Below are 23,561 nucleotides of genomic sequence, written 5' to 3'. Positions count from 1 at the left end.
TTATTGTCGGTGAAACAGCGTCCACTGGGCCAGTTTCCTTAGGGCATCCTTGAGCTCCTGGTTCCTCATGCTGTAGATGAGGGGGTTCACTGCTGGAGGCACCACTGCATACAGCACTGCCATCACTAAGTCTGAAAATGAGGAGGAGATGGAGGGGGGCTTCAGGTATGCAAACATGCCAGTGCTGAGAAAGAGGGAGACCACGGCCAGGTGAGGGAGGCACGTGGAAAAGGCTTTGTGCCGTCCCTGCTCAGAGGGGATCCTCAGCACGGCCCTGAAGATCTCCACGTAGGACACCACAATGAAAACAAAACACCCAAATAGTAAACATGCACTAACCAAAAGAAGCCCAACCTCCCTGAGGTAGGAGTGTGAGCAGGAGAGCTTGAGGATCTGGGGGATTTCACAGAAGAACTGGTCCACAGCATTGCCGTGGCAGAGGGGTAGTGACAATGTATTGGCCGTGTGCAGGAGAGCATAGAGATACCCACTGGCCCAGGCAGCTGCTGCCATGTGGACACAAGCTCTGCTGCCCAGGAGGGTCCCGTAGTGCAGGGGTTGGCAGATGGCAACGTAGCGGTCATAGGCCATGACAGTGAGAAGAAAATACTCCCCTATAATCGAGAAGAGAAAGAAGAAGACCTGTGCAGCACATCCTGCGTAGGAGATGGCCCTGGTGTCCCAGAGGGAATTGGCCATGGCTTTGGGAAGAGTGGTGGAGATGGAGCCCAGGTCGAGGAGGGAGAGGTTGAGGAGGAAGAAGTACATGGGGGTGTGCAGGCGCTGGTCGCAGGCTATGGCGGTGATGATGAGGCCGTTGCCCAGGAGGGCAGCCAGGTAGATGCCCAGGAAGAGCCAGAAGTGCAAGAGCTGCAGCTCCCGCGTGTCTGCGAACTCCAGGAGGAGGAACTGGGTGATGGAGCTGCCGTTGGACATTTGCTGTTTCTTGGCATAGGGGTACTGTTCAAAACTGGAATAGACAAGGGAAAAGTATGACAGACTTCTTCGAGCAAAGCCACTCCTTTTTTCATAGAAATCCACCCCCCCCAAAATTGAAACGCATTTCCTTCTCTGGTTTGTGCTGACTGAGTGTGCTGTGAGGAGCAGGACCTCTGTCCACGGCCAAGGAGCCAGCTTTTCTCTGCTGCAGTGGGTACCTGGCAGCTGGTTTGTGACAGCTCCAATGTTCCCAAGGGATGTCAGATGTCATCCGCCCTTAATGGAAAAGATCAGTATCTGCACTCATGACTCTCAAGAGCGTGGGCTGCAGAAGAGAGGCTTAGCGTGTCCTTATAAGAATTTTGTCTCTGTTTTTTATTTTCCACTATCACATCTGCTGAGTGTTGTTTTTAGGGGTAGAAATGCTCATTTCTATGACTGAAAATGTGAAGAGTCTTGAGACAGGACAGGCAAAAGGGCTCAGCTCTCTGTGGCTTAGTGCAGTCAGGTGAGCTGCAGTGTCCATCAGTCTGTTACCCAGCTGCCCTGCTCTTTCCCTTGTGCTGCCTCAAAGATGACTTCACACACAAATTACTCATTAAAAGAAACCAAACCAAACCACTGGGCTCTGATGAAAGCAGGGGAGCACTGTTGCAGAGGGCAGATCTGCACACTCTTCTCTTTCCCACCCCAGAGGTGGAGTTGTGATGGAGAAGGACATCGTCCCTCACAAGAGAAGCAAAGGACCCTGAGCGGAGAGTACTGACCTCCAAGGGAAAGCTCAGCCCTCCCTGGGATCCTACAGGAGAGCTATGCCTTTCTGGAGGGCAGCTCGCAAGCCCAGCAGGACAGGCAAAGCGGAGGGTCAGGGGTCCTGAAGATGGGATGTCCTAAAGGGAGAGTCAGCTCACTGCCCAGCAGACAATGCCCAGAAGACATCCACAGTGAAGGACCGAATGAGAGCTGCCTTAACGGATCCTACCCCGGTGCTTGTTTGCAGCTTCCTCCCACCCCCTGCCCAGGTCTCTGCTGCCTGGAGCTGTCCCTGCCGAGAGCTGGTTCCCTGTCCCCACCTCTCCTCCCTGTCGGTGCTCACAGACCCCATCCCACCCGCTGTGTGCTCAGCTCTGCCCTGCAGACCCATCCCAGCAGCAGGGCACTGCGCAATGTCTTCTCTGTCCATGCAGGCTCTGATGGGATCATCAGACCAACCCTGATGAGGCTGGAGAAGTTGTACTGATGCTGTCTGTAAGCCACGGTGTGTTGATTTCTCATACTCCCTACTTTATTCACCTCCAAGAGTAACAGATTTGGAAATTCAGTGCCTCCTCTTGACATGAAACATTAATTTCTATGTCCCATTGCCCACCCAGAAATCCCAGAGTAGAAGATAGAAAGAACAGGACACTTCCTTTTCAGGTAGCCCCTGCCTTGCTGTGCTTCTTCAAAAGTCTTCTGGGAAAGTCCTGTAGTGATCTGAAGATGTGAGCAGCTCTGACCCCGGCAGCACCCTCTCGACAGCAGAAGGACCCGGCCCTGCTGGGGCTCGCTCCTTCCACCCACAGCTTCTCCCCACAGCGCCATGGGGAGCTCCCCGGGCAGGCTGAGTGCTGACCCTGGCAGGCGGCAGAGTCCCTGCCCCAGCACACAGCCCCTGGGGTGCAGGGACCCTGCTCGCAAGGACAGCCCTGGGCACCCCTGCCTGCGCACCCCTGCAGTCCCCCCCAGCAGAAGGCAGCCCTCATGCCCTGTCCCTCTGACCGTGCAGCAGGGAAGCCCTGCTCTGCACCATGTCCTCCTCCTCCACACCAGAGAAGGTGGGAGAGACCTCCTGAAATGTCCCATAGGCTGTGGCATGTGCCAGCTTTTGGAGATCTCTTCAGGCACTGCAGCTTCTTTGCCCTGCACCCGGAGACTTACTGTGTCAAGGGCTGTGAAGGTTTCTCCTCCCGTTCATTCTCAGCATCCTACCAGCCCAGGCTGCCTCTAACCTCTCTCTGCCTCGCTCCTCTCCCCTCGGTGCCTGCAGGCAGTGCCCCCAGCCCTGCTCCGGGGCAGAGCTGTCTCTCTGCAGCGCTGCCCGCTTGCCAGGAGCTCCCTCCATCCCAGGAGCCCAGCCCAGCTCAGCAGCAGAGGACCAGCCCAAGGCACCACTTGCTCTGCCCCCTCGGGGCTCCCTCCACGTGTCCCTGCGCCTCCAGGGAACCTGCTGGGAACAGCCTGAAGCCATCACTCATGGTCCCTCCCTCAGCTGGGAGAGACACTTCTTTCCAGCAGGGGCATTTCTCCCATCTGAAGAAGAGTCAGGTCCAGGAATCACCTTTTCTTTGGCCCTTCTGTAGACAGGACACCCGGACAGGAACAGGGAAGGACCTCATTTAGCACTGCTGAGGGAAGGGATTCAGCCCCCATTCCATGGTTGTGGCCCTGGGGCTAGAAGTGGGCTCAGCTGCCCCCCACGCACAGCACAAGCCCACAGGAGGTGGGATTCCTCTGGCCTCAGCTCAGGTGTGCACACAGCAGACACCTGCATGTCAGCTCCTTCTCTCAGCTCCCTGCTAATTAATGGAGATGGAGGCCAGGGCTGACGTGGTCACATGCAAAGACCTGGGGACATCTGGAGTGCCAGAGGTGGTCCAAGATACCTGGAGCTAGCTGCAAGCTCTAGTGGAGCAATGCTGAGAGACAGGGCAGCATCTGGGGGCATCTTCTTGGAGGCTGGAGGTGAATCTCTCTGGCCAGTGGAAATGGCATCAGATGCCCACATTTAGGATGATGGAGCCTGTCTCTCTTCTTTATGTTCTGGGCAGCCTACGCAGGGATTCATCTGATGGAGTCATGTACCACAGGGAGAGCTCAGTTCCTCTCTGTCTTTTCCATCCGCCAGGTTGACTAGATCTCCATTGACTCTAATGGCGGTGGTGTCCTGAACATTCTCGCATTGCCCAATCCACTTCAGGGCAGTTATTCCATGTAAGGCCAGTTACAGGCCTGTAATGGTAGGTGAGGTGCCAAGGCTCTCACACACAGCGACATGCAGTTGGCAGGGACAGCGATGGTCCTACACAGGAAAGCCATCTCCATGCAGAGCGAGGGTGTGACAGACACCCAGGCAGCATTGCGACAGATCCAGTGCCTTTGGGCCAGAAACTGATTGCCACCCCTGCAGCGTGGCAAGGTCCGTCCCTTCTCTCTCCAGTAGAGGTAGGGCACTCCATGGATAGGAAGCCCATCACACCAGGGTCACCACGCGTGTGCCTACACCTTCAGACTTCTGGTTTTTCTCTCCACCAACCTTCCCTCACCCCCTGGAGAACACAGTCAAGGACCAGACCAACAGTTGTCACAGTGGGCCTGTCAGGAGCACCTTGTCATTCCTGGAGATCAGCTTCACCTCCACCAAAGGCCCTCGGGGACAGCAGAGACCCCACCGACAGCAAAGCCATGTCTTGCCAGGGCTGCCCTTCCCAGCCCTGGTCCTCTCTGCCCTTGGGGACAGCAGGGTTTGCTCACTCTCTTGGCACCCAGGTTCAGCTTTCTGTTTCCACCTGCTCTCCACCCCGGCATGTCTCTGCTGTGAAGCAAAGCCTTTGCACACACGGGGGCTTGGACACTTGGTCCCAGGTTTGCCTAAGACAAGTGAGAGCTTGGCCTGGGGCTGCACCTGCAGTGCTACAGCCCAAATGTGCACTGATGGCCTCAGCCAGGGGCACAGCCAGGACGAGTGGAGCCTCTGCTTTTTGACATGCATGGAGGAAGTGCCATGGCGTGGTGGGACAAGTGACACAGCTTGGGGTGCTGCAATGGCTGGGTAGAGGCTTTTCAGGAGAGCCAGGCTGGAAGGCTCAGGAGTGGGGTTCCCTCAAAGTGAAGAAATTCACTGCATGTATGGAGCTCATCACTGGGGAAGTGACAAGTTGGGTGAATGTCAGAGGAGGGGCCAGTAAAGGTGACATCATGGTGGGAGATGAGGAACCCACTGTCAGGGTGGGGAAGTTGGCTTAGTCTTTTCTAAGCACCCCAAGGAAGTCTCTGGCTGCAGAAGCCTGGGTCTCATGGGGAATTGTAATGGCCTTGGCATTTTCTGGAAGGAGAACACAGCAGGATGCAAACAGTCCAGGCGGTTTATGTCTGGGGAACCACTTCTCAGCACAGCTGCCAGATGGGCCAACAAGGGCAATCCAAACCCGGACTTGAGACTCACAAGCAGTACAGAGCTGGTCAGGGATGTGAAGGTCGATGTAAGCCTTGGCCGTCGTGACCCTGAAATAACCTCAGATGTTACCATGAGAATGGAGGGGCTGCATCCGAGGGTGCTGAGAGAGCAAGATGATGTCAGAGCGAGGCCAGTCTCCATCATCTTTGACAGGTCATGAAGACTGGGGGGACTCCCTGACGACTGGCAAAAGCAAAAGTTGCATGCCTGTTTCAAAGAGTCCCAGAGGATGAACTGGGGAGGGAAAGGCTGGTTAGCTTTGCTTTGGATGAATAACATGTCCCAGAGGTTGTTCTGGATTGCATTTCTGGGGTGGACGAGCCCCTCCAAGTGACACAGCTTCGGGACTCCCTGGATGTCTTGCAGCTCTGCAGAATAATTTCTTCATTCAAAGCCTTGGGAGGAAATGTATTTTTGGAAATGGCTGTAGAAATCTGTATTTCCATAGAGGGAGAGAAAGGGTCGTCGTCTTGCTTGTCCATGGCCATGGCCATGGCCTATGACAAAAATCAGGAGAATTTATAGACCAACCTCAAAGTTCTGAAAATGAAGACTTCTCAACAGTCATTACACAGACCTCTTCTCTGTACATGTTTCAACTTTTGCCTAACATCTTCTTTCAGGGATTGATGCAGCTGCCAGCACAGAGGTGGCCAATGCCTCCAAGATACATGGGGGTAGCTGAAGCCCTTCCGTGGGACAGGGAAATGTGACCCAGGACCTACAGGAGCCTTTCTGAAGCAGGAGCTGGTGGCCAGGCAGAGAAGGCCAAGGCACCTGGGTTGAGACACCTCATTTCTCTCTCTTGACTAGAAAGGGACCTCTCAGCAGTTGCACTCGAGGTGTCCAACATTAGAGATCACTCTCATCCCTCTCTTCACCTGCAGTGAAGTCATATGTAATTTACCTGCAGGCAATGAAAACTGAGTGGGTCTAGATGCTGCAGAGTCTACTTGAAGATGCTCCTGTAAGCATTACAGGTTCACATTTATGCCGATTTCCATGCTCAGGACAAAGCTTTTCATTCACTTTGTCTCTTTGCTTCTCCCTGTGGCTCGAGGGAGTTTGTGACTCCAGTGTGTGACTGACGGGGTGCAAAGAGCAAATATGGGCAGAGTCAGGGGCAGGGAGTGCTTTGAGGTGTCTTGGGATGTGTGCTGGAGACAATAATGTGTTTTCCACTGGTGTATGGTCATCCACAGTGGGAAGTGGACTTCGGTGGAGGTAACATGGACTTGATATACAGCTGAGGAATGTCTTTTGGGTTTTTAATGAGCTGTGCTTGACTTTGGTTCTGCTTGTTGGCAATGAAGAAACACCTTTCTGTGCCTGTGTGCAGGTCGTTCTCCAAGTAAAGCAGGTGGGAATTGGTGCCAATGGGCTGAAACACGCAGCTACAGACTGTAGTGGAGAAAGGTCTGATTTGAACAAGGCTGCTCTAAATCTCAGGTGGCTGATGGGAGAAATGGTGGGGGTTGGGGTAGGGACAAACACTTCCCATGGAGTGTCTGACATAAAGGGCCTTGCCTTCCCTGTATGTCCATACTCAATTAGGAGATGCTCAGGACCAGTATCAATTGGGGACTGCTGATATCCCTTAATGTGGAAGCAGAAAAAGGAAGAAAAGTTGAAAAAGAAGAAATCCTTTCTTATTGTGATTTTTTATGAAAATCTTTTTACTTTGACAACCCTTCTGAAATCTCTCTGATTAACCACATAGAAATTGAGGAATTAAGGATAATTATGCCCAGAGACTTGGCTTGTTAGGGAATTTTGCATGTTCAGGAGCCCTCTTGTGCCAAGCTCCTGAACTGCAGATACTGAAAGCAGATTGAACAAGGCTCTCGAGATCTAAAAGTCAGCACCAAGCCTCCAAGCTTCTGAGGGTGTTAGCGGGCCCCACTGAGGGCCATCACTGAAGAGACCATGGAGGGAACGACCAGACAAGGTGACTGTCCCTGGGGGCTGGTGAAGCAGGAACTCAGAGGCCCTGGATACAGGTAGAAAAATGAACGTGTGAGTGGCCGTGAAAGGCCTTGATGTGTTTCCTTAAGGAGGATGGCCAAGCCCTGAGCCCAGTGCCCTAGGAACGGGGATTCTTCCCTCATGGGTGTCTCAGGGCGTTTTCTGGGGGCAGTGAGATGCGAGGGTTTGCAGTGCTGAGTGCAGGTCAGTGGTAGTGCACAGCCAGAGGCAGTGATTCTCTTCCTCTGCTCAGCACAAGTTAGACCACATCCAGAACACTTGACCAGGTTTTGGTGCCCCACAATGCCAGAGAGACATTGGCCAAGTGGAGCCAGTTCAGTGGAGGGCCAGCAAGATGGTCAGGGCTAGAGCACTTGCCCTGTTAGGAGGGGCTGAGGGAGCTGCGCTTGTTCCAACTGGAGAATGGAGGGCTTTTGGGAGAGGAGGTAACAGCCTTGCACTGCCTACGGTGCGCTTCCCAAGAAGACACTGTAGTGCAAGACGCAAGGGCAAGAGGCAATGGGCCTCCTTGTTCCTGGGGAAGAAGAGAGGGTCAGGCTTGATACAGGAAGAAACTTTTGACACATGAGGACAGTCGGATATGGGAAGACATTTTCCAGAGAGTGTGTGCTGCCTCCATCCCTGGAAGTTTCAAAGACCCACAGGGATAAAGCCCTGAGCAATCTGGTGTGACCTTGCTTTGAGTAAAAATGTAGGCATCTTACAAGGTCACTTCCAGGCTGAATGAAACTTTCGTTCCTTCCCCTTCATGTCATCAACATTAGGGAAATCACTCGGGTTCCCTCTGATGTGGAAATAATTCACATTGGGTGCAGGGCTGCATCACAGGAACCCCACACAGCCCTGATGACATCCTTTTCCTTGCCTTTCATTTCCTGCTTCCCTTTTCCCCACTCTACAGTTCTTCACTATTATTCCCCTCACACCCTCCCAAAACAGGAGCCTCCCCTGTTGTCCTGGCTCTGGCTGGGCTGGAGTTAATTTTCTCCATAGCAGCCGTGTGGTGCTGTGCTGTGGATTTAGGACCAAACCAGTGTTGATAACACAGCGGTGTTGTAGCTATTGGTGAGCAGAGCTTACACAGCGTCAAGGCTTTCTCTGTTTCTCACACCGCTCCACCAGCGAGTAGGCTGGGGGGTGCAGAAGAAATTGGGAGGGGCTACAAGCAGGAGAGCTGACCCCAGCTGAGCAAAGGGTCATTCTGTACCATATGATGTCATGCTCAGCAATAAAAAACTCAGGGAAAGGAAGAGGAAGGGGGAATATTTGAGTTTATGGCATTTGTCTTCCCAAGTAACCGTTACGCATGATAAAGCCCTGCTTTCCTGGGAATGGCTGAACATCTGCCTGCAAGTAGTGGGAAGGAGTGAATTCATTCCTCATTTGCTTTGCCTGCCTGTGCAGCTTTGCTTTACTTGTGAAAATGTCTTTCTCTCAACCAATGAGTTTTTTCCCTTTTGCCCTTCTCATTCTCTCCCCGATCTTGCTGTTGGGGGCAGTGAGCAAGGACGGGGCAGGGGCTGAGGTGCTGGCTGGGGTTTACCTACCACACCAGTTAATCCTTTCCCCATTGGCCATGCTTTTCTTATGTTGTACCCTCCTTTGGTGTTTCTGAGATGGTTGCTGGGGTGTTTTCTACCTTGGGCAGCAAATCCATGAAATAAGTGCCCCCTTTCATTACCTGTAGCATTGTGCAATTGCTCGCGTTGCTGTCTTGATAGAGGACCAGGCATCTGCCCGCGTACTGAAACATCTTAGCCTGTGCCTTTCAGTGTTGCCCAAGGAAAAGGGATTCAGCTGAGTCCGAGGGCGAGAATTCAACCACTGGCACCCAAGAACTTCACCTTTATCAATTTCCTGTCTTCCCAAAGCCTGAACAAGGGGTGGCAAAAAAGGATGAAATGAGAGGGGGTCATCACAGGTCTGTCAGTCCATACACAGCTGAGTTTTGTCCTAATAGGTCAGGTTTAATTCAGGTTAATTTTGCTAGCAAGCGTGATTTTTGGAAAGTGTTCAGATATTGTGTGCTTCTCTTTTTGAGGGCTAAAGACTGTCTAGAAAGCATCACCAAAGATATATAGCCGTACTGTAGCCATCTGTGGAGAACAGGTGAATTTGACTCATGAAGATTATGGATTAAGGAGTGCAACACCTCCAGATAAGGTGAGGGAACTGAGGAGGGGACACAGGGAGACACTGGCCTCTGTCTTCTCATGCCCCCAGCACCTCAAGGAGATAAAATCTGGGGTGAAAATAACCCATCATTTGTGTTGTAGTATGCCATAGTGGTATGATACCGTAGCTGTATGATGTCATAGTTGTACTGCAGCAGAAGCCACCCAAAAGAATGGGGGATGAACCTCCTAAGGAACGGGACAAGCGCAGTGGCGATCCAGCCTGATCTGGTTTCAGCGCCCAACAGTCCAACACAAGCATCTTGCCTGTCCTGATTGACCATCACAACCCCTGGAGCCCTAGTCGAGGACTGAATGAACTGAATGGACATTTGAGTGGGCATGGCCATCACCTGGTTTTTTACTGATCTACTAATCCACCCATCCCAACAGCAATGTCCTAACGTGGAGACAAGGATATGGTGGGGAATGGTGTTGAAAGCCCTCAAGAACTCCAGGTAAATGAAACCCACCACTCCTCCCGTACCAGGAAATGCAGTCCTTCCATCTCAGAAAGCAATGAGGATGGTCAGGCATGATCTGCCCTGGGTTCATCCAGTCACCTTCTCTTTCGGACTCACAGAAATGGAATCCAAAAGACATGCTCTCTGACACACTCCTCATCAAAGTGAGGCTGAACAGCCTCTGGTCCCCAGCTCGTCCTCTGCGCCTTGTGGAAAGATGCACGCAGCATACTTTTTCCAGGTTGTTGGGAAGTTTCCCTGATCTCCATGAACTTGCAAAGACAACACAGAGTGACCTGGCTGTGCCATCAGCTGGCGCTCTCAGCACCCTTGGATGCAGCCCCGCCAGTTCTATGGACTGTTAACATCTGAGCTTGCTCCAGTAACCCCTGACTTGATCCACAGCCACTGCTGGTTTTTCTCCTCCAGAGTCCTGCTTCAAGGCACAAAGACCACAAAGAGGACAAAGAGTGCCTCAGACAGATCTGCACCCTCTCTTACTAAATTCAGAGGTGCCACACACTACTGTTGTTTATTCTTGGACTGTAACTTCAGTGCTAACAGCTCATCTTGATGTCCTTGGACCCCCTGGCAAGTATTAACTCCAGGGGAGCTTTGGCTTTCCTAAACCCCTCCCTATTTCTAAATTCCTCCTTTGAAGTGAGGTCCTCTACCCACACCCTCTCTGCTTCCCTTTTTCTGTGGAGATTCCCGACAAATTGCCTGTTTAGCCAAACTGGTGTCCTGAGATGGCCGCTTGTTTGCTGGAGTATCGGCATGGAGACTCGCTGTGCTTAGAGGATGCTGCCCTTGAGAAGCAGTTGCGCTGAATTCTGCTCCCCTGGAGTGGCACTGCCCACCGAAAGATCCCAGAATGGGCCAAAGTCTGCCACTTGGAGACCGGGCATCTGCACTCTGCTGCTCTCCTTCCTCACTCCCCTTGGGAGCTGAGACTCCGCTATTTCTTTGCTGCTAGAGCCCAGGCTGACAAGGATGACACAGGTTTTCAGATCCAGGGGAGCATCACATTTGTTGGCCCACCTGGCAGCTGTGCTAAAAAGCTGATGCAAAGAACCTCCAGACACCTAGCGGAGCATTTGCACTGTTCTCTCCTGTGCATGTCGGGGGTGGTGGGTTGACTTTTGGCCCCCCGGTGCCCACCAAGCTTCTCTCTCAGCCCCTCCCCTTCTTCACTCACCTTGGTGTCTGCAGGGCTGTGTCTCACATGTTTCTCACTCCTCTCTCTTACAGCTGCTGCACTCTGGTTTTTATCCTTTCTTCAGTGTTATCACAGAGGTGCCACCAGAATCGCTTATTGGCTCAGCTTTGGGCAGTGGCTGGTCCATTTTAGAGCCAGCTGAAATTGGATTTATCCGACATGGAGTCAGCTCTTGAGCGCTTCTCACCTAAGCCCCCCTGCAGCCACCCTCACCGCTACCAAAACCTTCCCATGTAAACTCAATGCACAGGGTCTTTAACGTCCCCAGTAAGACGTGAGGTCATTGGACCCAACACTTCCTCAGGCTGGTTAAATAAGACTTTGTCCCCTTCCTCTCCCTGCTTATAGGTTCTTTCTGTCAGAGCAGAGATGTGCTGGACCTCAGCCGCGGCACCAGGGCCGAGCTCAGATGTGTAACCAAGAAAGCTGGTACCAAGTGCCCAAGCTCCCACGCAAGCAGAAGCTTTGCTTCAGAGCATGCTGGGGTGGCTGGCAGGTGGCAACGTAAAGAAGAAATGAGGTGTCCCTAGGGAGAGCAAACCCTGCTGTCCTCAGGAGCAGAGAGAAGCAGGGCTGGACTGTGCAGCCCTGGCAGGAGAGGGCTTTGCTGCCTGTGGTGTCTCTGCAGCCCCGGAGGGCCTGTGCTGGAGGTGAAGCTGATCTCCAGGAAGGACAAGGTGCTGTTGAAAGGTGTCCTTGGCTGGACAGGAACACTGTGAAAATCACTGGTCTGTTCCTTGGTTGCCTCATCAAAGGGATGACTAAAGGATTGAGAGAAGCACTGCCTTTACTGGGTAGATATGGTACAGGACTCGCTTCACTGCAGTTCCGTGAACGAAAGCACTGAACGTGTCTGGTTCTGCTGGGGTCGGTTACATGCTCTGAATGGGGACGGTGTTCCTGCAGGTCTTGTGCTGTCCCTGCTGGCTGCACGCGCTTGTGCTGGAGAGCCCTGGCATCTCAGGTAGCACCACAGGATGTAGGTAACCTTTAAATTGAGCAGCTGCCCTGAAGTAGGTTAGGCATTGTGGGGGTGTCGAGGAGAAACCTGCCATAACTGTCAATGGAGATGTGGTAAACACAGCTGATGGAGAAGAGAGCGAGACTTAGCTCTCCAATGGCAATGACCCCATCTGCGCAGAGGAATACCTCTATAGGCTGCCCTGGACATAACGACCAGGTTTCATTGTCCTAAATGTCAGCATCTGCTGTCACTTCAGCTGGCCAAAGGAATGCCCCACCGGCTTCCAAAATGATGACCCCAGGCGCTGTCCTGTCCCTCTGAATTGCTCCATCCGAGCTTACAGCGACCTGCATGTGTCTTGGACCACCTCTGGCACCTCAGATGTCACCTGTGGTTTGCATGGGCAGAGGAGGTACAGGAGATTCCTCCCTTTCCCTGGCTGGGTGTCCTGTCTCATAGTAGGACAAGGAGAGGTGATTCTTCGACCTAACTCTGTCTCTGATAGGTGAAATGCCCCTGCTGGAAAGAAGTGTCCCTGCCCAGTGGAGGGAGGAAACATCAGTGATGACTTCAGCTTGTTCCACAGTCAGTTCCCCAGGGACATTCCTGAGGGAGCCCCGAGGGGGCAGAGCAAGTGGTGCCTTGGGCTGGTCCTCTGCTGCTGAGCTGGGCTGGGCTCCTGGGATGGAGGGAGCTCATGGCAAGCGGGCAGCGCTGCAGAGAGACAGCTCTGCCCCGGAGCAGGGCTGGGGGCACTGCCTGCAGGCACCGAGGGGAGAGGAGCGAGGCTGAGAGAGGTTAGAGGCAGTCTGGGCTGGGAGGATGCTGAGAACGAACGGGAGGAGAAACCTTCACAGCCCTTGACACGGTAAGTCTCCGGGTGCAGGGCAAAGAAGCTGCAGTGCCTGGAGAGGTCTCCAAAAGCTGGCACATGCCACAGCCTGTGGAACATTTCAGGAGGTCTCTCCCACCTTCTCTGGTGTGGAGGAGGAGGACATGGCGCAGAGCAGGGCTTCCCTGCTGCACGGTCAGAGGGACAGGGCATGAGGGCTGCCTTCTGCTGGGGGGGACTGCAGGGATGTGCAGGCAGGGGTGCCCAGGGCTGTCCTTGCGAGCAGGGTCCCTGCACCCCAGGGGCTGTGTGCTGGGGCAGGGACTCTGCCGCCTGCCAGGGTCAGCACTCAGCCTGCCCGGGGAGCTCCCCACGGCGCTGTGGGGAGAAGCTGTGGGTGGAAGGAGCGAGCCCCAGCAGGGCAGGGTCCTTCTGCTGTCCAGAGGGTGCTGCCGGGGTCAGCCCTGCTCACAGCTCCAGCCCAGCCCTGGGCATTTCTGAGGGGACTTTTCAAGATGGAGTTCCCTGAAAGGGAAGGTGTCTGTCTTTGGAGGTTTCTCCTCTTGGTTGGCTGGGTGGGCAATGGGACATTTCCAAGGGCACTTTTCAATTGGAAGGTCAAAGGAGGGATGACTCTTTGGAAGGAGCTTTCCTGAGTCTGTGTGTTCAGTTTCTAGCTCTGGGGGCTACAGATAGCACCAGCATCCCCTTTCCAGTCTCATCGGGGTTGTGGGACCTGCTCTTTACCCCCTGCGCACACGGAGAGGCTGCAGGGCAGCGCTGGGCACCCAGGGGCTGAGATGGGGTCTGTGAGCACTGGCAGGGAAGAGCCGTGGGGCCAGAGCAAGAGCTCCTGGCAGGGACAGCTCCAGGCAGGAGAGATGGGCAGCAAAGGAAGGACCTGCCAATGGAAGCCCTGTTGCAGGGGAGATGTGGGCACCTCCTGGCCACCCCTGCAGTGCAGATGCCTTCCCTCAGCAACCCCCTTCATCTCTGCCACCCAGCACAGCCCTCGGCCCTCCCGGCCATGGGGTCTAGGCTGGGAGTCACCTCTCTGTCCAGCAGACCAGCAGAAGAGGCCAAGGGCATCCCTCCTGCCACGTCCCCAGTTCCCGCTGACCAGCAGTGGGGCTGAGGGCAACTGTCCTGCATTATCACTGCCTGGGAGGTGGCTGCACAGCTGGGTGAGGGGAACGCTGTCCTGAGTGCCCGGCTGCCTCGGCCCCTGCCTCGCTCAGCCAGACCCTCACTGTCTTTTTCCTTCTTTCTCCCTGTGCCTGTTTTAAAGTTATCTTGTTCTTGCTGCCAGACTGCCTGGGGATGGGAATTTCAGCTGCAGAGTCACACCCTGATCTTGTTCGTCCATTCCTGCGGGCATGTCGATGGGAACAAGTGTCCCAGCTTTCCTCTAACCCGAGGGGCTGTGGGCAACGCAGCCTGTGGGGCTGGGGAGTGAGTCAATTGTCTCTTCCTGAGCTGCCAACATTCGGACACTTGGCTATCTCCTTGGGGTGTCCTTCCAAGCTGTGAGCTGCCTGCCAGCATGCAAAGCTGTCCCATAGCACCCTTGTGTTCTCTGAAAGCCCCACGGAGAAACGCAGAGACTCTCTGGCTGAGGAGATGCTGTGGGGTTGGTGAAATGAGCCATGAGTGTCCTGGGCTAGAAGTGGGGTGCTGAGACCTTGAGAAAGGGTGGGACATTTCGTGCTCTGCACTGGATCCCTCTGCTCTCAGCAGTGTCTGGCTGCATAACAGAACATAAGAATGTGATCGCCCTCCATCTCAGGAAGGTGCAAGCCCAAGGCAGCTGGGAACAAGACCGGGGGACAGACCAGCTCCCCTCACTGCGCTCTGAGCCACAGGCAATCCTCTTGCCTCGCAGGACTCACTCTGTTCTCCTGGAGTGCAACAGAAATGCTGAGGGTTCCTGACATCCCAGAACACTCCCCAGGGGAGATGGGGGAGCTGTCAAAACCCCCAAGCCTCTCAAAGTGCCTTCTGCCACCTCAGCTCCTCAGCACGGGGAGTGCAGGTGCTGACAGGCCCTTCTGCGTTAGGAGCGGTTCCATCTGACCAAGTCAAACGCCAGCACTGGCCCCTGCCCCCACCCTTCCCATGAACCCACTGCTGCAGAGCAGGGCTGACTCCTCGGCAGCCAGCGGGCAGAGGCCCTGCTCCTCACGCCACATTCAGCCAGCACCCACCAGAGCTCCAGCCCCGCAGCTGAGGAAGGATTCCTGGAAAATGCAAAGGGGGTGTGCAGCAGGGGCAGGGGCTGTGGGAAATGGCTTGGATTTTGCTCAGAGAAGTCTCCCCTAACTTCTTGTGATTTCCTCCTCCAACAGGTCCCCATGCCCAGAGGGCCCAAATGTCCAACGGCAGCTCCATCACCCACTTCCTCCTCCTGGCCTTCGCAGACACGCGGGAGCTGCAGCTCTTGCACTTCTGGCTCTTCCTGGGCATCTACCTGGCTGCCCTCCTGGGCAACGGCCTCATCATCACCGCCATAGCCTGCGACCACCGCCTGCACACCCCCATGTACTTCTTCCTCCTCAACCTCTCCCTCCTCGACCTGGGCTCCATCTCCACCACTCTTCCCAAAGCCATGGCCAATTCCCTCTGGGACACCAGGGACATCTCCTACGCAGGATGTGCTGCACAGCTCTTTTTCTTTGTCTTTTTTATCTCAGCAGAAGTGTGTCTTCTCACTGTCATGGCCTACGACCGCTACGTTGCCATCTGCAACCCCCTGCATTACGGGACCCTCCTGGGCAGCAGAGCTTGTGTCCACCTGGCAGCAGCTGCCTGGGCCAGTGGGTTTCTCAATGCTCTCCTGCACACGGCCAATACATTGTCACTACCCCTCTGCCACGGCAATGCTGTGGACCAGTTCTTCTGTGAAATCCCCCAGATCCTCAAGCTCTCCTGCTCACACTCCTACCTCAGGGAGGCTGGGCTTCTCGTGGTTAGTGTCTGTTTAGCATTTGGGTGTTTTGTTTTCATTGTGGTGTCCTATGTGGAGATCTTCAGGGCCGTGCTGAGGATCCCCTCTGAGCAGGGACGGCACAAAGCCTTTTCCACGTGCCTCCCTCACCTGGCTGTGGTCTCCCTCTTTATCAGCACTGGCATGTTTGCCTACCTGAAGCCCCCCTCCATCTCCTCCCCATCCCTGGATCTGGTGGTGTCATTGTTGTACTCAGTGGTGCCTCCAGCAGTGAACCCCCTCATCTACAGCATGAGGAACCAGGAGCTCAAGGATGCCCTGAGGAAAATGATGACAGGATGTTTTTCAGAAGCAATAAAATGCTACGCATTCTTCTGCATAGCATTGATAATGTAACTCATGACAGCCCCAGCCTGCCTTCGAAAGTTTTTGGTGGTGGAGTGGGGTGGGGGTTCTTTGCTTTTCTTGTGATAATGTTGTGCACAATGAAATGTTATTATTCATCCCACTTCTCATTCACTGTCTACCTGTTACAGACTGTGTAAACGAGGAACCGTGCTCTCTGTGCATTTAAACAAAATTAAGGACCCTGTGGCCACTTGTTTCTCTGAGATCCTTCCCCTGAGACCTTCTCTGGAGCTGCAGGGCAGTTCCTGTGTGCAGAGGTGGAGGGGAAAAGAGTCCCGGCACAGCAGCACTGCCAGGGAGCACCAGTGCCTGGTCTTTCTGGAGCTGCTCTTTTTCCATTTCCACACTCTCCTCCTGAGCCCTTGTGTTGGTGTAAGGCCTGAGTGCTCTGGCAGCTTGGTCACATCCCTGTGGTGTGGCAGTCCTGTGACCGCAGGCAGGGACAGGCAATGGGCACTTCTGTGACAGAGCTGGCCTCCAGAACAGCAGTTCAGCCATGAAAGGGGATCTCCCTGGTACAGTGCCTGAAGGCTCAGGTCTTCATCCAAGGTTTCTTTCAAGAACCTGCCCAAGGAATAGACTCTGAAGAGACTCCTTGCTTTGCTTGTATCTCCATGGGCTCAGTGTGATGAGGTGAGGGTCCCAGTATGGCCTTCTAGGGACTTAGGGTTGGTTCAGGTTTGGCTTGTTGGTGGCCAGTGCCCATGCAGATGACGAATGGTCTCCAATTAACCTTCCTGGGGCTCCACAGCATGTGACAGGGCTGATGGCAGGTGAATGTTTTTCTGGAGGGACTTGGGAGCTGCCAGGAGAGCACGGGGATCTGCAGGGACAGCGTGTGTCAGGAGTCAGCAGTGACTGGAGGCCACTGAAGACGAGCCTGTCCATCGTGGTGCCACCAGAGATAATATCCTAAATTTGGGTGTGAAGCAGCAAACGAGAGCTCTGCCGCCCCAGGGGCCACAGCAGGCACAGGAGAAGGAGTCTGGCGAGTGATTCGTTTTACCCTCAGTGCACTTTCATAGGCTGGATCCAGTGTGGCACCCAAACACATCTCAGAGCATTGGAATAAGGCAGGATACCTCTGGGCACCCTCCATGGCCACATAAGAGCTTGTGTGGGAGGCGGTCAGCGGCTGTGACCACCATCAGCTGGGTCTGCTCCCAGCTTGACCAGCAGAGCCCAACAGAGTCCCCCCGTGGCCCTGGGCACCAGAGCCCACGTGCTCTGCAGAGCAGCACCCCCAGCTCGGGGGCTGTGAGGAGCCTGGGGAGAGGGTGCAGGAATGGCCGGCCAGGCCAGCGCAGACGTGTTCCCCTGGGGAAAGGCTCTGTGGGGAGACGGGATGTCCCGGGAGAAGAGCAGGGAGGCACAGAAAGAGAAAGCCTTTGCTGCAGGTGCCAGCTTGGGGCAGGCTGTCCTGTCACTGGGGCAGCAGGAGCTGCCTGGGGAGCCCCAGGGCCAGGACTCTGTGCTGTGCTGGGAGCGGGCCTGGCCCAGGGGCTGCGGGCTGCCTGGCGTCAGGACATCCTGAGCATGCCCGCCAGAGAGACACTGTCACTGCCCGCCCTTTCCTCCATTTCCTTCTGCAGGGCCTGCCCAGAGCGGGCTTCTCCGCTGGGCTGGGCTGGAGTGAGAGCGGGGAGGTGGGGAGAGCTGGGGGAGAGCTGGGCTGGGCTGGAAAGAGTCCCAGGGAGGGAACCACCAGTTGAACCTGGAAAGTGTGTGAGGGTGCAGGGCGGGGGGACACCACAGTGTCCTTGCACAGCCAGGCTCCTGGCAGAGACATAAAGGACCAGCAGAGCAGGGGCTGTGCCCGTGTGCGCTGGGCACCCCGCGGAAGCTGCCCCAGGGCAATTGTCACCGACCAGCCAGTAACAACCTCCACTTCCAGCACTGACCTCTCACCCCAGCTCAGAGAGGTTGGTTGTCCCTCCATGGAGGGGCACCGAATGACGAGGTCAGAAGTCCACCTTTGCACTGTACAGACGAGATGCAAGCATGCACATCGTGTGCGTGTTGTAATACGAATCCGAGTGAGCCCAAATGCCATCATCTACCCCTGGGGGTGCCATGGAGGTCTGTGGGACAGACAGCGTCTTGAGGGGACTTCACGTTGAGAGTGACGTCCCCTGGGAAACCACCTGAATGCAGCCCCGGGATGTGCTTCCTTGAACAGGTCCCTGTGTCCACGCCTCGTGCTGTGGGGCATCTCAGAGGAGTGCGGAGCAGGGCGGCACAGCGCAGGGCTGAGGTGCCTGCCAGCCGCTGGGAATGGCAGCAGGAGGCCGGGGGGACACTGTGAGTGCTGCAGTGCTCTGCCTGTGCGTGTGCAAGGGAAGGGCTCCTGTCTCTGAACAGCCCTGTGTGTGTGAGGAGTGCGTGAGGCCAGCTCAGGCGTGGACACCTCACCGAGCCCTGACGTTTCCTTGTGCCTCTCCGGGAACAACCCCCACCGTCCCAGCTACATTCATCTCCCTGCCTTTGGACAGGCTCATTGCAACTGCCCCTGTCTGCTGCATCCCCCTCCCCTGCCTTTCTGGCCTGTCCCTCTCATCGCACACCATGGAAGCGGCAGGTGTGAGGAGCCCCTCACCTCTGCAGTCAGAAGGGTGCTGCTCCATGGGTGGCATTGCCCTCCCGAATAAGGCATTTCACCCTTTCACAAAGCACAGAGACCATTTAGGAAACATGAATACACTCACAGGCACACACACCTCCCTCTTTCCCTGCTCTGAACTTCCTTCACGATTTCTTTAAGCAAGTAACAAAGAAACAAATGTTCTTCCTCATAGGTGTCCTAAATCGAGATCAGAGGGGACAAGAAGGACCTTAGCCTTCCATGGAGAAACGTCAATGGGAAAATCAGACATCACCGGTGGAGTTTCCCCTACTGCAAACGGGGAATGTCCCCAACCCTTCAACAAATCTCTTCCTCGTCTCTCTCATGTCCTGCCCCATGACTGGGGTTGTGAACACGCTCGTCATTGTGCTCCTGGTGGCAAACCAGTATCCGATCAACCCTATGGACTTCTTCCTGGGGAATTTGTCCCCCCTGGATTCCTGCTACAGCTCCACCACCCTGTCCCAGCTGCTAGCCAGCTTTGTGACTGGGGACAGCACCATCTCTGATCACAGCGGCGTTAGTGCCATTTCTCGCACCTTTGACATGCACTGAGTGTTTCCTGCTGGTGGCCACATCCTACTACTGGTACCGGGCTGTGTGCCACCCGCTTCTCTCTGCAAGGCTTACAAACTGGAAGGTCTTTCTTTAGAAGGCAGCTGAACCTTTGCTAGGGTATTTCTGTCCTCTGCAGGAGTCACTTCATGGTTGTCCTAGATACAGTTCTGTGGGCCCCAACGTACTGGAGCACTCCTTCTATGATTTCTGGAGCTCTCACACAGTGACACCATGGCACTCACATGTTTTGCTTTCATAACCTGCTTTTTAGACCCAGTCCTCCTCTTCCTGTTACCGTGGGCATCCTGTGAGTGCATCAGAGGTGCCACCCTGTGAATTGCACAAAGAAGTCATTGAGGTCATGGGCCTGGCCAGAAGAAATCTCTTCTGGTTCTCTTCCGAACAGGCCCAGAGGACCTGGGCAGGTGTGCTGTGTCCCAGGCACTCCTCGGGAAGTGTGGGATGCTGAGAAGGCTTTTGGTGTGGGAAGGGGCAGAGAGGTGCTGGTGGAGCTTGCCAGTGTCATCGTGGGACCTCTCTCAAGCATCTTGGAAAGGCCAGAGTGGTCAGGGATGTTCCTTCAGAAAAGGCAGAAATCAAACCCACCTTCAAGAAGAGCAAGAAGAAGGATTGGGTCACAGGCTGCTCAGCCTGTGCTGGGCATTCTGTCACAGGCTGCTCAGCATCGTTTCAGTCCCTGGAAAGGTGATGGGGCAAATCATAGGCTGTTTCTGAGATGACTGAGCTTTCCTTGTTAGTGGCCAAATTGCACTAATCTCATCAAATCTGTGTTACTTGTCTTCCTATGCAAGCATATATAAAAATCTCTGTGTAAGTAAGTGTATAGAAAAATGTGTAGGTGGGCACAGTTACTCAACAAAATACATTTCCTACCAACATTCAGAATGGAGAAACTCTGTTCTGAGGAATTGCTGTATTTATACTCTTTGTCGCTATGTCCCCTGCCCGCTAGGACCACGTTTCCCTTAGCTGCCTTCCTTGTGCTGACAACCCTTTAAGAGAAGCCCTTCTGGGTCCTCCCAAGCAAGGCTCTGTGCATGCCAGCCTCCCCTTTGCACAGAGCTCACCTCCACCTCCTCATCCTCCTGCCTGCTTTTCTGAGGAGCCGTTGCCATCCACGGCTGCCCTCCCACCACTCGAGATGTCTCACCCGGGCTCTGCAGTCCCTGAGGGGAGCCCGTTTCTGCCTGTACAGCAGAAATGACAGCGCTGGGGAGTGGAGATGAGAGGCCAGCAAAGGGGAATCGGCTGGGAGGTTGGCTGGGAGGTTACTTGTGTTGCAGGAAAAGAAGATGCAGGGAGAAGCATCATAGCTGGGAGGTGGATTTGGAGGTCACTTCTGCAACCACCCAATTGTCCAGGTGCTTGGGTAGGCCTCATGATGCCACCTGGAGCATCAGAAAACCCACCCAGCGGTGCCGAGAGCTAGGGAGAGGGGAGGGGTAGAGGAAGGTGAAGATCAGATGGCTGGGAGATGGATTGTGACACCATTTCTATTGCAGCAGGCAGGCAGGTACTATGATGTCATCAAGCACATCTTAAACTCCAAAGCAACACAGATGCCAACTCAGGGAGTGGAGAGGGGTAGAGGTGGGTAAAGCCAACGAGGTTGGGCTGTTGCTTGTGAGGTCACCTCATTACAGCAAATATGATTAGCCAGGAGCAGCCAGGCATCATGAGGTCATCAAAAGCACCAGATGTGAAGGCTCCAGGCAGATGAGTAGCCCCTGGTGAGCCCTACCCTGGGGTGAAGCCACCGCTATACGACACGGGAACCTATGGGATATGGCATAAGAAATTGTGGGAGGTGGAGAACCGTGCGAGAAGGGACCAGATGTACAGGCAGCTCTGTGTGCCCCAGCTGGATCCCACGGGTGGTTGAAGAGATGTGAGAAAAAGTAAATGGTGACGGTTGTTAATTGGGGAGGGGACTGTGGCAGAGAGAGGGAAGGATCCAGGTGGACTGGGAGGATGAAGCCCATGGACAGGGAGAGGAGGGGGACGCAAGAGGACAGCTGCACATTGCCAGGGGACTGGTCACTGCTGGTCTGTCCAAACCCTGTGCCTGATCACCATGGTCTGTCCTGCCTTCTTATTAAACTCTGCTCCTGGCTATTTGCTGTGTGACGATGCTATTGTGTATGTGTTGGGGGGTGAACTTCTGCAGATGCTTTGCCGGCCAAGTCCAAGTGGGGCTGGCAAGGAGGAGGGTGACAGGCTCTGGAGAGAGCCAGGGTCGGGGCTGAAAAGTGGGTAACATCCCCAAGTCTGGACAGGGGATCTGGGCAGACCCAAAGCCCAGGCCCACACGGGAGGGAGACTGGGGTGGGGGCGGAGTGCCCATGGGTGAATGCTGCAGGGGATGCATGGACCACTCATGACCTTCACACCAGATCAGCCTGAGAGGGGGAAGGGGATGGGGCCAGTTGTCTTTCCAGCTGTGTGTGTGCTGTTGTTGGTGTGGTGGCTGCAAAGGTGCTGTTCCCTGTTGGAGCTGATCTGTGGATGGTCGGGTGTGTCCAACTTGAGTTCCTTGCAGATACATGGATTTAGCACTTTCTGTTTGAGTGATGCCACCTTGCGCAATCTCTTGTTTTGTGGGGCTCCAGTCAGTGCCCACCCCAGGCACATGCTGTCTCTGGAGATCCCCCAGGCTCCCCAGGCAACTCCACGCTCCTCTCCTGGAGGATGTCCTCTGCCCTGTCCCATGTGGGACAGCCCTGGGTATGTACCACAGTGACAATTCACCATCTCCACTGTAACCACACACCAACGGGTAGGTCAGAAACGCAACCCTTGGTCTCTAACAGCTACCAACATGACCATGAGCTTTTCTTTCTGAAATCCAAGGAGCAACAGGTCCTCTTGGAGTGAAATTCCTTGGTCCTGTTGTTGACATCAGCTCAGGAAGGACAGCCCAATCTTGAGGAACTGCACTGGGGAGATGCCATTTCATAACAGAGATGCTATGAGAGAGTCAACTCTGACCCAGTGGTAGAGACACTTTTATAGAGTTTCAATGTGAGACAGAGCAGGTTCATTCCTCTGGAGAAGTGAGATGAATACAGAAATTTATGTAGGAACATAATAACCAGAAATAACAAGGGAAATAATATTAACCATTATGATAAAGAAAGTACAGGTCTGCAATGGGAAACCATAGGAGTCATTTGTGGAGAGAGATAGGAAGTTTATCACTGTTGAGAAACATCCCTGACCTCACTTTCCTAATACCATCCTTGAGCTTCTGTTTTCTCATGCTGTAGACGAGGGGGTTCACTGCTGGAGGCACCACTGAGTACAGCACTGCCACCACTAGATCCAGGGATGGGGACGAGATGGAGGGGGGCTTCAGGTAGGCAGACATGCCAGTGCTGACAAAGAGGGAGACCATGGCCAGGTGAGGGAGGCACGTGGAAAAGGCTTTGTGCCGTCCCTGCTCAGAGGGGATCCTCAGCACGGCCCTGAAGATCTCCACGTAGGACACCACAATGAAAACAAAACACCCAAATCCTAAACAGGCACTAACCACGAGAAGCCCAACCTCCCTGAGGTAGGAGTGTGAGCAGGAGAGCTTGAGGATCTGGGGGATTTCACAGAAGAACTGGTCCACAGCATTGCCGTGGCAGAGGGGTAGTGACAATGTATTGGCCGTGTGCAGGAGAGCATAGAGAAACCCACTGGCCCAGGCAGCTGCTGCCATGTGGACACAAGCTCTGCTGCCCAGCAGGGTCCCGTAGTGCAGGGGTTTGCAGATGGCAACGTAGCGGTCGTAGGCCATGACAGTGAGAAGGTACAATTCTGCTGAGATAAAAAAGAGAAAGAAAAAGAGCTGTGCAGCACATCCTGCGTAGGAGATGTCCCTGGTGTCCCAGAGGGAATTGGCCATGGCTTTGGGAAGAGTGGTGGAGATGGAGCCCAGGTCGAGGAGGGAGAGGTTGAGGAGGAAGAAGTACATGGGGGTGTGCAGGCGGTGGTCGCAGGCTATGGCGGTGATGATGAGGCCGTTGCCCAGGAGGGCAGCCAGGTAGATGCCCAGGAAGAGCCAGAAGTGCAAGAGCTGCAGCTCCCGTGTGTCTGCGAAGGCCAGGAGGAGGAAGTGGGTGATGGAGCTGCCGTTGGACATTTTCTTCCTCTGGGCATTGGGCACTGTCGTAGGAGAAAAAGGTAGTGACAAGTTACGGGAGACTACTCTGAGTAATATCAAAGCCAT

General features: G+C 54.5%; 3 protein-coding genes across 3 annotated transcripts; 1 reads left to right on the top strand and 2 right to left on the bottom strand.

The window, feature by feature from the left end:
* On the bottom strand, positions 1-936 carry LOC142076184 (olfactory receptor 14J1-like). The gene has a single exon (XM_075138563.1). It carries the CDS (start codon positions 934-936, stop codon positions 1-3), a length of 936 nt encoding a protein of 311 aa, XP_074994664.1.
* Positions 937-15,162: 14,226 nt separating this feature from the next.
* Positions 15,163-16,134, top strand: LOC142076183 (olfactory receptor 14J1-like). Its single transcript, XM_075138562.1, has one exon. It carries the CDS (start codon positions 15,163-15,165, stop codon positions 16,132-16,134), a length of 972 nt encoding a protein of 323 aa, XP_074994663.1.
* A 6,380-nt stretch (positions 16,135-22,514) lies between these two features.
* Positions 22,515-23,561, bottom strand: LOC142076237 (olfactory receptor 14C36-like). Its single transcript, XM_075138615.1, has one exon. The coding sequence runs from the start codon at positions 23,559-23,561 to the stop codon at positions 22,515-22,517; it is 1,047 nt and encodes a 348-aa protein (XP_074994716.1).

The sequence above is a fragment of the Calonectris borealis genome, unplaced genomic scaffold (assembly GCF_964195595.1).
Source record: "Calonectris borealis unplaced genomic scaffold, bCalBor7.hap1.2 HAP1_SCAFFOLD_35, whole genome shotgun sequence".
Lineage (NCBI taxonomy): Eukaryota > Metazoa > Chordata > Aves > Procellariiformes > Procellariidae > Calonectris > Calonectris borealis.
Note: the sequence above shows the minus strand (reverse complement) of the source record. Positions and strands in the feature narration are given on the sequence as shown.

Excerpts from the sequence above, each read along its gene's own strand:
- LOC142076183 (XM_075138562.1), top strand. The coding sequence starts at position 15,163 with ATGTCCAACGGCAGCTCCATCACCCACTTCCTCCTCCTGGCCTTCGCA.
- LOC142076237 (XM_075138615.1), bottom strand. The coding sequence starts at position 23,561 with ATGGCTTTGATATTACTCAGAGTAGTCTCCCGTAACTTGTCACTACCT.
- LOC142076184 (XM_075138563.1), bottom strand. The coding sequence starts at position 936 with ATGTCCAACGGCAGCTCCATCACCCAGTTCCTCCTCCTGGAGTTCGCA.